The sequence below is a fragment of the Mesoplodon bidens genome (genome assembly GCF_964165515.1).
Source record: "Mesoplodon bidens genome assembly, chromosome: X".
In the NCBI taxonomy this organism is placed as follows: Eukaryota; Metazoa; Chordata; class Mammalia; order Artiodactyla; family Ziphiidae; genus Mesoplodon; species Mesoplodon bidens.
The window spans coordinates 138,350,486-138,363,673 of NC_138163.1; the positions used below are offsets into that span (position 1 = coordinate 138,350,486).

The 13,188-nt window shown below is 48.3% G+C and overlaps 1 protein-coding gene across 4 annotated transcripts in view; it reads left to right on the plus strand.

Annotated features, from left to right (window-relative positions):
- LOC308608562 (pseudouridine-5'-phosphatase-like) overlaps positions 1-13,188 on the plus strand; it is a 442,308-nt gene that overhangs the window by 31,244 nt on the left and 397,876 nt on the right. For all 4 annotated transcript variants that reach the window (XR_014014194.1, XR_014014195.1, XM_081221792.1 and 1 more), the window contains exon 2: positions 2,480-2,698. Coding sequence is in view for 2 of the 4 variants with exons in the window: in XM_081221792.1 (XP_081077918.1) it covers positions 2,480-2,698 (219 nt within the window). In the remaining 2 variants the exon portion in view is untranslated. The remainder of the gene's footprint in view (positions 1-2,479; positions 2,699-13,188) is intronic.

A 13,188-nucleotide genomic window follows, 5' to 3' on the forward strand; every position in this document is an offset into this window, starting at 1 on the left:
CCCTTCCGTCTTCATAAGCTGAAACACAAGCGGTTACCATTCTCAGAGCCTGGGATGGACTCAGCCAGCATTTAAATACGTTCTCGATGATAAAAGCTGTTGCTAAGCATAGTACAATGACAGAAGCTCAGCCTCAGACGAAACAGAGGCCTTCCAGGTGTGGTGATGCTTTTTATAGTAACAGTTCAGTGACCCTAAACGTCAGTGCCTTCTGTTTTCCCACCTGGGGACCCAGCCCGCAGCTCGGATGAAAATGCCAACCTCTGGGCTGAGTCTGTCTGCTCACCTCCCTCATTACCCCCCGCCCCCCCCCCCGCCCCCGCCATCCGATGCCCTCATGTCACTGCGGGCCTAATCCCTTCATCTGCACCTGCTGGGACTGCTGCCTGGATCCTATCCCCGCCGCCGCCACCCAGGGCTGAGGTTCTTGTGTACCTGCAGTATTTTCCTAACACACCTGAGGAAGGGAGCAGCTTGTGTGCACGTAGCCTGTGGAAAACCACGTGAGTTTCCTGTGAAAACTAACCCAGAAGCACGGCGCAGAGCACAGCTACTTTATGCGGCTTCATTTTAGTTCAGCTTCTGGGGAACCTTTTCCTTCCAAAACGCTGTCCCTTTCACCGGTCGTACGCTGTCAGCTGGCGTGCTCATTGCCGGGTCTGAGGGGTTCGGCGATGCGTTCGGATCCTCGCTTATTCCACCGAGGGTTTGGGGTGATTTTATCTAAATTGTGAAGAAAAGTGGCTGTCGGCACAGTCTCCTACAGATTTATAATCCCACCGTTCTGTGCCTTTTAAATTAAAAGCTTCAGCTTTAAATAAACGCTGCTTGAAGCATTTTTAAAGAATACAGTGGTTTTCTGTCTTCAGAATTAGTCTTTTTTCATGCTCCTTTCTCCTGCCCCGTCCACTTGCTTCAGCACGAGTCCCTCATGTTAACTCCCCACCCGGCCTCTGCTGCTTTTCCTGGCACTCCCTAGCCTTTGCAGACCCATCGGTGGTTTCTCACTCGCTTGGTGCCGCCGATGTCTTTTCGTCAGTCTTTCTCTGTCAGCCGCTAGAAGAAGAGTGCTCACGTGTAGAAAGTAACATGTACAGCCTCCCTGCCAGTCCCTCCATCTCCCCACCCCAAGAGCCCTCCGTCTGTGTCCCCTCACAGGCGAGAAGCATGTCAAAGAGCATGTGTTACAGGCAGCCCTCCTCTTCGTCCAGCGGAGGGGTGGACCAGCCCTTCCCTCTTTGCTGGGACTTCTTTAGGGAGATTAGGTGCAGCGTGGGTTCTAGAAAAACTAGAACCACTCAGGTTATTATGCAAACACTGGCTGCTTCTACCAAGGAGCCCGTGAAGACTTTTCTTCAAGTCCCACCTTCTTGTGTACCAAAAAAAGAAAAGGAAACAAAAGCCGGAATTTATTACCCAGCCCAGGGGTCATGCCCAAGCACAGTCTGGCAAGTATGTCTGAGGGTGGAAATGTGAGATCTGCTTGTTGTGTGTCTTATACCGTCCCCCCAGAGTCCAGCCCGTGGTAGGACAGTGAGGACCCCAAGAGTTAAAGCACTGAAGATGAGCTCTGCGTACTTGATACGCAGCTGTAGATGATTTTGCCTTGAAACGCAGAGGAGGAAGAAAAGCTCTTTCTGTTGCTGGTCATCGTCAAGGCTGAAGCATGCCAACGTGGGGCTGAGGGTCCAGGGCTTGTCCGGGGAAGCAGCCTACAGGGAGGCCTTAGCACGACACACTTAGCGGGTGGGGAGGGGACGGGCAGGTCAGCTGCCAGGAGAAGCAGCCGCGGGATGGGTGGCGGCCTCCTGGGACTGATCCCTTCACCACAGAGCATCAGCATCCAGGTATGTTGCAGGAAACGCCGCCGGTGTTGCAGGAAGGCTTGTTGGGGGAAGGCCCCCCACCCCACCCCCGATGACACAAGTGCCGTGAGGGAGCTGGTCCCGGGAGAGGAAACGAGAAGAAGCACAGGTGTTGTGGTTTCCTACTCAGAGCCGTGCACAGATGTCTGTCGTCACGTAGGCGCTTCACCGCTGCGCCCGCGGCCAGGCGCTCCTGCCGGGTGGGAGTAGGTCCTCGGGGCCCTGAACGCATCCCTAACAGCGGAGGGCTCGCACGCAGACCCTTGCGTGCTGCCGTCACGGGGCACGCTTGGGAGGACCCGCTCAGGGCGTCAAGCGTGTGCTCAGGGCCGGATGCTTGCGTGCGCGTAGACAAGGCAGTTTCACGGTAATAGATACTTCCTTTCTGGGCCAGCCTGTAACGTTCCCGAGCAGCAGAGAGCAGGCCGCCCAGGGCATCGTCTGGTCCCCGTGGCCTGAGAACATCTCCCGCACGTCCATAGGTCTACCCGAGAGAGCTTTCTGCCCTGAACTTGTCCTGCACTGTGAACACACGTGCCTCTCTGATGTAGACTTGGCATTACCACCGCGCGCACCCTAAAAGCCTCTGTGTCTTCGTCTCACTGTGTCTGCAGATACTGAACGGCTGTACTCAGTGGTGTTTGAGGCAGTCTGCGGTCGCTATGGGAAGAAATACAGCTGGGATGTGAAGTCCCTCGTTATGGGCAAGACGGCGTTGGAAGCGGCCCAGATCATCGTAGACACCCTGCAGCTCCCGACGTCCAAGGAGGAGCTGGTGGAAGCCAGCCAGGCGAAGCTGAAGGAGGTGTTCCCCACTGCCGAGCTCATGCCAGGTGCCGCCCTCTGCCATCCTCGGCATCGTGTCTCTCGCCTTAGTAGTGACTCTAACAGACTCATGCGGGGCATGCTAGGGTTGTCCTTTGGTCTTGATAACTTCTTGGAAAATTCTCTTCCTTGTGAGGCTCAGAGGGACTCGAGAGAGAGAGAGAGTTTGGTGGATGCTGTTGTATGCTGCGTTTCAATCTTGTCTTTTTAAAGGCTTCTTAAAAGAATATACGTTCCTTTCACTGACTCCTGAGGTCCAAAAACATTTGCATTTTGTTTGCATCAGTATTATGTAAAGATTACATTCCTGACAGAAGGCTTTTTCTTTTCACAATCAGGTAACACGACTAAGGTTTCAGCAGCTATGCAAACTTTAACGTGTTGATGATAAGCAAGCACTTAAATCTCCCCAAAGAAGTTTAATTTTTTTTTTTTAAGTTAAAGGCATAATTCTGTTCTGACATGTACGTTTGTATGGCCTTTATTGCTCTCTTTACTTGTTTTCCTTTGAAAGGGAAGATGATTTTTCTCCCTTGGGGCATGTTAACTGAAGGTTGATCACAACAGAATTGCCTGCTGGTTCTTACTACAAGTGAGAAGGTCAAGAACGTTCTAGATTACAGGGACAAAAAATGCTTAAAAATGAAGTCTTATTTTAAGATTCTTCTAGGAGAAAAGGTGAATACTCAGCCTTTAGAATTCCTGGTGCTAAGGGAGAAAACGTTTACAGTTAAAGCAGTAATTTTGGATTCAGAATTGTATTCATATGAGCCATCATCATTTTTGAAACATGTGTTGTTATCTATATTTGTACACATATCCAGAGGGGCAGATTGCGTTCTCCCTGGAACCAGAGAATTTTCTGTCAAAGGGCCCTGCTAATACCAGCCTGTGTCGCACAGAAACCACGTGGACTGTTCTTGGATTACACCCACACACGCCTCACGCACGGGTACAAGCACCGCGATTCACACTCCCTCCATCAGCTGCCTCTGGGCTGTTTGCACACCCAGTAATCCCGACAAACTTTAGTGATGGAAACGCATCCATACGTCACCAGAAACAGCTTAAAATTTACCATCTTATCCACGTTTAAGTGTACAGTTTGGTAGCGTTAGGAATGTTGACGCTGTTGTGTAACCATCGCCGCTCCACCTCTCAACCTTTTTACCTTGCAAAGCTGAAACTCTTTCCCCATTAAACCCTAACTCCCATTCCTCCCCCTCTCCAGCCCCAGCGCCCACCCTCCTTCTTTCTATCTCTGTGAACTTGAACTGCTCTAGGTGCCTCATACAGTATTTGTCCTTCTGTGACTAGCTTTTTAAATTTAGCATCGTGTCTTCAAGGTTCATCCATGTTGTAGCATGTGATTTTCTCCCTTTCAAGACTGAATCATATTCCACTGTACAGACCACATTTTGTTTATCTCTTCATCTGTCTATAGATAACTGGGTTGCTTCCACCTCTTGGCTGTTGTGAAAACCACTGCTGTGAGCACGTATATACAAATATCTCTTCAAGACCTTGCTTTCATTTCTTTTGGGTGTGGTCCCAGAAGTGCGATTATTGGATTATAAGGTAATTCTGTTTTTAGTCTCTTGAGGCTTCACCATAATTGTCTTCTATACTGGCTGTACCATTTTGTTCTTCCTCCAGTGGCCCACAAGGGTTCCAGTTTCTTCACATTTTCACCAGCACTTGTCATTTTTTGTCTTTTTGGTAGTAGTTGTCCTAACGTGTGTGAAGTGATTATCTCTTGGTTTTGCCTTTCTTTAATGATTAATGACGCAGAGCATTGTTCCATATGTTGTTAGCCGTTTGTATGTCTTCTTTGGAGAAATGTCTATTCAAGTCCTTTGCCCATTTTTTAATAGGGTTATTTGTTTTTTTCTTGTTGAGTTCTAGGAATTCTTCATAAATTCTGGATATAAACCACTTATCAGATACATGATTTGCAAATATTTGCTCCCATTTCATAGGTTGCCTTTTCACTCTGTTGACTGTGTCCTTTGATACACAGAACTTTTTAAGGTTGATGTACTCTCATTTGGCTGCTTCTGCTCTTGCCTGTGCATTTAGTGTCATATCGAAGATATTAAAAAAATCCTGTGTCATAATGCTTTTTCCCCATGTTTTCTTTCAGGAATTTTATAGTTTTAGCTCTTACCTTTAGGTTTTTAATCCATTTTGAGTTAATTTTTGTGTGTGGTATAAAGTAAGAGTTCAGCTTTGTTCCTTGCACGTGGATATCCGCTTCCCCCAACACAAGTTTGTTGAAGAGACCGTCCTTTCCCCATTTTTGAGTGGTCTTGGTAGCCTTGTTGAAGGTCATTTGGCCATACGTGTGAGGAGTTCTTTCTGGGCTCTCTGTTCTATCCCATTGGTCTATATGTCTGTGTTCACGCTAGCACCACACTGTTTTGATTACTGTACCTTTGTAATGTGTTGTGAAGTCAGGTGGTGTGAGATTGTCCAACTTTGTTCTTGTTTTCCAAGATTGTTATGGCACTTCAGGTTCCACTGAGAGTCCACATAAATGTTAGGATGGATTTCTGTATTTCTACAAAAATTGCTGTTGGAGTTTTGATATGGATGGCTCTGAATCTGTAGATCGCTTTGGGAAGTAGGGACATTGTACCAGTATCAAATCTTCCAGTCCATGAACATGGGATGTCTTTCCATTTATGTGTGTCTTCTTTATTTGTGTCTTATTTATTTGTTTCTCCCAGCCGTGTTTTGTTGTTTCAGTGTACAAGTCTTTCACCTTCTTGGTTAACTTTTATTTCTTTTTGACGCTATTGTAAATGGAAGCGTTTAAATTTTCTTTTCAGGTTGTTCATCGTTAGTGTATAGAAATGCAACTGATTTTTGCATGTTGATTTTTGTATCCTGCTGAATTTGTTTATTCTAACAGTTTTGTGTATGTGTGTGGAATCTTTTCTACGTATAAGATCATGTCATGTGCAAACAGATCCCTTCTTCCTTTCCAACGTGGATGCCTTTTCTTTCTTTTTCTTGCCTGATTTGCTGTGGCTAGGACTTGCAGTGCTGTGTTGAATAAAAGTGACAAGAGAAAGCATGTTTTCATGTTCCTGATCCCAGAGGAAAAGCTTTCAGCCTTTTCACATCGAGTAATGATGTTGCTGTGGGCTTTTCATATGTGGCCTTTAGTATGTTGAGGTAGTTTTATTCTTAGTTTAAGTGTTTATATCATGAAAGGGTGCTGAGTTTTGTCAAATGCTCTCTCTGCATCAGTTGAGATGACCATGTGGTTTTTGTCCTTCATTTTGTTAATATGGTACGTCACATTGATTTTTGTATGTTGAACCATCCTTGTGTTCCCCCTTGGTCATCGTGTATAATCCTTTTAATATGCTATTTAAATAAGTTTGCTAGTATTTTGCTGAGTATATTTGTATCCATTTCTTGCAGTTTCTTTGTTTGGCTTTGGTACTAAGGTAATGCTGGCTTCATAGAATGAGTTTGGGAGTATATCGTCTTCTTTAATTGTGGGGAAGAGTTTGAGGAGTATTGGTATTAATTCTTTAAAATTTGGTAGAATTCTCCAGTGAATCCATTTGGTCCTCTTTTCTTTGTTGGGGAGTTTCTGATTACTGAATTAATCTCCTTAATAGTTACAGGTTTGAACAGACTTTCTCTTTCTTTTTGCTTTGATCTTGATAGGTTGTATGTCTCTAGCAATTTATCTATTCTAGGTTATCCAATTTGTTTGCATACAATTTTTCATATTATTCTCCTTTAATCCCTTTTATTTTTGTGACATTGGTTTTAATGCCCCATCTTTCATTTCTGATTGTAGTTATGAGTCCTTTTTTTTTTTTTTTCCTTAGTTAATCCAGCTAAGGATTTGTCTATACAGTTCATATTTGACCTGGAGTCTCTTTCATGGTTTAACATACAAAGCACCTGTGATGTTTTAGGACTGTAAATATCCTTTTTCTTCCTTATCCACCCAAGCCTTTCAAGTGGTTTTCCTTCTAGAATTTTTGTCCTATATTCTAAGAATTACTTGAGATATGTTATACTATAATTCCAAGGAAATATGATGTCTCATTCAGCTAGTCTGGGTGTTTGGCTGGATTGCCAACACGTCTATCTTATGAAATCTGCTTGGCGATCCAGTCATTGTAGTATCGTCGTTTGTCTCTCCCAGTGACTAGGTATGAGTTAAGTAAGGTGCTCATCGTAGGCAGCAACAGAAGAGACCTGAATCCAGACACCTCCACCGTAGACGTGAAGCAGGAACTAGTTCTCCAAAGACAGTTAGTCCTACAGAACTCACCCGGATGATTCTTCTTTCTGTACTACTTCACCTCTTCTAGACAAGAGGGGTACAGGACCTCTTTATTTACTGATGGATCAAGGTTATGCATCTGGCTTTTTAGCCTAAGAATTTTTGTGTATACTTAAACTTCTACTAGCCTCACAGATGAGAGTAAGGACTTATCAGTGGTTCTAAAGTGTCTCCTTGAAAACATGAGGTCGTTTCCACACACATAACTGGGAGGTGAGCTAAGCATGAGAAGATGACAAGAGTATAAAGAAAAGCCCAAGAACGCACCGGACAGGAGACATGTAAAATCGTGCTGGGATGCTGCGTGAGACCAGGGACCGAGGTCAGAAGGTGCCACTGGACGTTCTGAGTGGGTTAGGATGACCAGCAGCATTTGGTAATTATACGTACCCCAAAGGGGAAGAAGAACAGGAGGTAAAAAGCAGGATGGACTGTGGAGCCGAAAGAAAGGCTGTGTGGAAACCCAGACCCGGAAGCACACTTCCTTAGAGTTTCTGTTCTATAACGTGTACGTCACAAAAACAGTAAGGACAGAGATCAAGCTGTCTACCCAAAAAGACGTGCTTTGCCCCCTAGTTTCCACCCCTGCGGCATTCTTCCCATCGCCTCTTTTATCTGAGCCAAACCTGAATTTCCACCGGAAAGGTGACCTCCTGGGGAGTCCAGGGTGTGGTGACTCTAAGTAGAAAAAGTCACCGCTGCCCTCTTTCTAGGTCTCGGTTTTCCTCTTGTTCACTTACCACTTTGTTACCTTCACGCAGCTGTGGATGATAGCATAACCCTTGACTTTCATTTCTTTTCTGTCTGAAGGTATTTTCTGGTGGGGCATTTTAGGTTGTGGAAGGCGTCTTGAGCCCGTTAGAAAAGGAGGCTGTCTGTAGGGACGGTCTATAATTAATTCAATATCCTTCATTTTGAGAATGAAGCTCTCACTTCAGGCAGAGAGCTGTGGCCCCAGCAGGTAATTAGCAAGGGAGGCGTGGCAGTTTGCCAAGGGCAGCAGGCCCTGATTATGATGCAGGCATGTCTGCCCGGGCCAGTCACCAGGGGAAGCAGGCCCTGATTATGATGTGGGTGTGCCCCGCTTGGGCCAGGCACCAGGAAATTAGCCCCTGATAGTGACGCGGGTGTGTCCTCTCCTGGGTCCAGCCACTTGGAGGGTAGGGCTGGCCCATGGGGCTTGAAGGCCAGCCGTAAGTGACTGGATTCCCTTCCTATCAGCAGCCTAATGACTGAAAGCTTTGGATGCCTCTCCTTGAAGTGGGTCATGAATGATCTAGGAGGGAAATACTTTTGACCAGTATGTTCTGTAGGCATGTACCACATGCCTTAGTGATGAAATATAGGGTGTAGGTCAGAGAAGGGTCTAATTATTTTCTGGGAAGAGACATCTTCTGAATCGTGGCACAACTTTTTGACAAGAAGTATTGAAATGTATGTGGCCTAACCTAAGAAAAACTTTTGCCATGGGACGTAAGGAAACCTTTTTAACAGGGTCCCCATGAAGGATGCTGGTACCTCTGTTGTATTTTGAAGCATATTTCTTCAGTCATGGATTCTTTGAGGTGGATGAAATGATGTATTTTGGCATAATTCAGCGAGAGTAACTGGTGTAGAAGGCCAGTCATGAAGTCGGTGCCTCTTCTGGTCTGAAACCCCCCGGAAGGTTCTCCTGTTGGTCTGGCTCTCTACTTTTCCTGCTCTTTTTCACGGGCTGGGATGGGGGGATTTCCCACGGAAGAGCCCAGGGCGTGGCATCTGGGCCAGTGGACAAGAGGGGGACGAGGCTGAGCCCAGGAGTGATCGCCCACGCGCTGCCCGTCACACGGGCCCCTGGGAGGTGCCAGCCCCCCCCGCCCTTCCCCCCACCGCACTGCGCTCCCTCGGGTTTTTCTCTCCCCTCCTCCTGCTCTGGAGGTCACCCAGCAGAAGAGCGGAAGTGCACGCTGATCCCTGGCCCCCTGGGCAGCTGAGGCTGTGGTGCCCAGGCCTCTGCGGCTGGGGGGCGGCTGGTCCCCGCTCCCCCGTCAGCGGAGCCTCCCTGTGCTCTGCAGCCCCAGGTCCTCTTGGGAAACCAGGAACTCGGCCGAGTCCACCGTGGAGTGCGGCCCCCCGATATAAGCTGGAGAGCAGCCCACGTGGGGACTCCCGGGGCTCCGCAGGTACGTGCGCTCTCCTCCCGGAGCGCCCCTGAAGACCACACCCCAGCCGCGAAGTGGACAGCGCTCTCTGCGGTGTGGGCCCCGGCCCCAGTTGTACCCAAGCCCGTTTCTTCTCTGCCAGCCTGCTTTGGCCTGGGTAATTATGTCCGTCCCCACCCCCGCACCCTCCGCCTTTTGCTTCTCTCTCCTACTTGATTCTTCACGTGTCTTATGCCCTTAGTCCCCCGTGGCTATGAGCAGACATGATCGGCTCCTGCCTCCCCACTTTCCGGACATCCGGTCCACCGTCCTGGCAAGAAGGCACTCATTTCCTTAGGGTCATCCTGTCATTTTCCTCTTCCTTTACCCAATCCTTAAGGGCATCTGGTGCTGGGTGGCTGCTCATGGGCACACTAAAGAAAGGTGTGTATAATCAGCTTAGGACACGTGCATATCCATTTAAGTGGACATCTACAGTAACGTATAGTTTTACATCAAAAAGAGAAATTCAGAAAAGAGTGGTGGAAGGGGAGTGGAGGAAAGTAAAGCAGAACGTTCTCGGAGCAGTGGCAGCTTTGTGCTGGCGACGGGGGCTTGAACTTTGGGGAAACTGCGGAGAGCACGTGAGATAGAGGCGGCTGGAAGCTAAGCCTCTTACTGCTGATGTGCTTGAGAAATGGGCAAGGACTTTGGCTCAAGTAGGTCTTTAGTCTTGAGCTAAGCTGTCTGCTGCTTCTAGAACCAGTGGGAGTTTTGAAGAGATGATGTGCCAGAGGGAAGCCTGTGTGGGGTGGGGGTTGTGGGGGGGATTCCTCTGGGTTCATGGCACATGATGACAAGAGCAGGGGAGAGTTAGCCGGGGGGAGGGGGCCAGGCGCGGAGGGCTTGACCTAAGGTGGAGTCGGAAGGTCTGAGTGGACCACAGTCCCATGCGAGGTGACGGTGTGACGTGGTACTGGCAGGAAATCGAGAGGAACCAGGACTGGGACTGCAGTTTCGAGCCATCGTGCCGTAAGCAGCGAAGCCGTAGAATGGCAAACGTAAACAGAATCCAGCAGGCAGCACATACGGAGAGAAGGTGTGAGTCTCAGGTTACGCGCAGCTGTTCTCATCGTGAAGTCAGTCACAACGGCAGTGAGAGGACAGTATTGAGTATGGACGTGGTAACAAACCACACGCGTGACGCCACGCTCCCTCAACATCATTTGCCGGTCAGTAATGCCAGCAACAGACCTTTACAGTTTCTGATGCCCCTTGTCCTGTAGAGTGCTGACTTATTTGATGATGTACCTGGGCGTTACCCCTTTTTCCTGGTTTACATATTCTGGCATTCAAAGACTGCCCGGTGCCTGAATTGTTACTGACGGAATTATAACAGAGACATCCTAGACTAAGCCACAAAATACATGTCTTGTCTTCCTGTGATTCTAGCTGTTACTTACTGTGGGCGTAAAGCTTTTTCTCAAATGAACGAGCTGCAGTTTGTTTTTAAATGTGTGGTGGTTCCCCTGTGGGTTTTTAAATACTTGGGAGGAAAAGATCATGGATAAAAGAAGTCCTTACTGAAAGATCCCTCAATTCAGTGGAGAGAAAATGGGTAGATAGATGGCCATGATGGTTTAGTCACGGGCGTCGGCAGCTGAGGAGAGTGGCTTCCAGCCGCTTGGACAGGCTCTGGGTGTCTGAGGAGCAGGTGCTGACTGCACAGGTACGGACTCAGGGGGTGGGTGGCACCTGTGTGGGGTGAGGAGTGACCTGTCGTCCCAGTGAACACGGCCAGGTTCCAGGGGGCCGCCTGGCTTGCCCAGCATTCCACAGCTTCCCTGTAGCCGACCCAGCCAGCAGTGGGGACGCAGTGTGTGCACAGACGATATGGGTACAGTTGAACCTTGAACAATACCTGTAATTTATAGTCGGCCCTCCGTGTCTGCACTTCCTCCTCACCTGCCGAGTCAACCCACCACGGGCCGTGTAGCACTGCATCCACCTGTACGTGGACACGCACAGTTCAAACCCCTCTTGTTCAGTGGTCAGCTGTATATCGGTCTATTTATTTTCAATCTTGGAAGATCTGCTCCTAGCGTTATTTCGGGGATGCGGTGCACAACAGACAAAATGTTTCAGCTGCGGCTTACTTTTCAAGAAATAAAAAAAAATTGTATTGTTTAAAGAATGGAAAGCAACTACTCATAATAGCCAAAAACTTGAAGCTACCCAAGTGTCCACTGATGGATGACCGGACAAATAGTACGTCTTATATTCCTACAGTGGAATATTATTCAGCCTTAAGAAGGGAGGAAATTCTGACACAGGCTACAACACGGGTGAACCTTAAGGACATTGTGCTCAGGGAAAGAAGCCAGACAGAAGAGACAAATACTGTGTGACTTCACTGACAGGAGTCAGCTGCAGTGGTCAGAGTCACAGAGACAGAAGGTGGTGTGGAGGTTACCGGGGCGGGGCGCGGGGGAAGCAGTGCTCAGTGGGGACAGAGTTTCTGTCTGGGGAGGTGGGAGAGTTCTCCAGATGGCTGGTGGTGACCACCGCACAAGGTGAAGCTCCTGAATGCCACTGGCTGTGCGCTTAAAAATGCACAAGATGGTAAACTTTATGATATTTTACCACAATAAAAAAATTTCGTTTCTCTTTTTAAATACCAGAAGCCGTTCACGGATTACAAAGTTGTTTTTTGTTAAAGTTCCTGGACAGGCGAGGTAGAAAATGGTTGGTAACTGCATGCTGTACAAAGGATTTTCCCTTAAATGTCACAGCTGTGCCTGTCTCCTCTCCCCCCAAACCGAGTCACACAGCCACTAGGGGAAGGGCCTTGCTTCCGTGTCCCCCTGAGCACACACTCAGTGGGACCGTAGTCCCAGTGTCATGGCATGTTGAGTGGGGCTCCAGCACCTCACCACAGAGTCCTCCTCTGAGAGATACCCGTGGAAAGGCGGGGACCCTCGCTGGGGGCTTGCTGCAGCCTTCCATGCACTGGCGCCTTCGACATCTCTGCGGCAGCCTAGACAGGAACACAGGGAAAGACTTTCTGTTTCCTTACCAGACCATTCCCGAGAGCACAGGTGATAACACTGAGAATTTTATATTTGAGGACTTCCCTGGTGGCACAGTGGTTAAGAATCCGCCTGCCAATGCAGGGGACACGGGTTTGAGCCCTGGTCCGGGAAGATCCCACATGTTGCAGAGCAACTAAGCCCGTGCGCCACAACTGCTGAGCCTGCGCTCTAGAGCCTGCGAGCCACAACTACTGAGCCCACATGCTACAACTACTGAAGCCAGCACGCCTAGAGCCCATGCTCCGTCCGCAAGAAGAGAAGCCACTGCAAGGAGAGGCCCACGCACCGCAACAAAGAGTAGCCCCCCTCTCGACACAAGTAGAGAAAGCCCACATGCAGCCACGAAGACCCAACGCAGCCAAAATAAATTAATTCATTAAAAAAAAGGATTTTATATTTGAGATAATGCCCAGAAAACAACATGCACGGAAACTCTGGCCACAGTGTTGAAACTTCTGCAGAATGGCAGCAAGGAAAAAATAGTTGACAATGGAAAATTATCTCATTTGACTGTGCTGGTCCCCACAAATTGGGCTGGTCACTTTCACATTAGTTTGATAGCCACAGTAATGCTTTCGTCTCTGTTGGACGCATCAGGTGAAGGAAATCAATCCATTGTTGATGTGAATTGTTTAGAAGGCACCCACCTTTCTTTCCATCATCTCCTATTTGTGTAGGAATTGAAAATGGACGTGCTTCCTATATCTTTATATCATCTGCAGTTTTTATACTCGTCCCGTGAAGTAGGCAGGATTGGTCTTACTCAGATTTTATAGGTGAGGATGCAGGTTTGGAGAAGTGAACTGAAGAGTGAGGAATCTGACCCCTGGACTTCTAGGCCATTCCTACGCTGCCCTGACTGAGAACGTTGCGTACGGCCCTGCCTATGATGACCGGCATCCCTGGTCTCCACCCACCAAAGCCAGGAGCCCCCCCGCCCCCACCACTTGTGACAACCAGTGTCTCTGGAC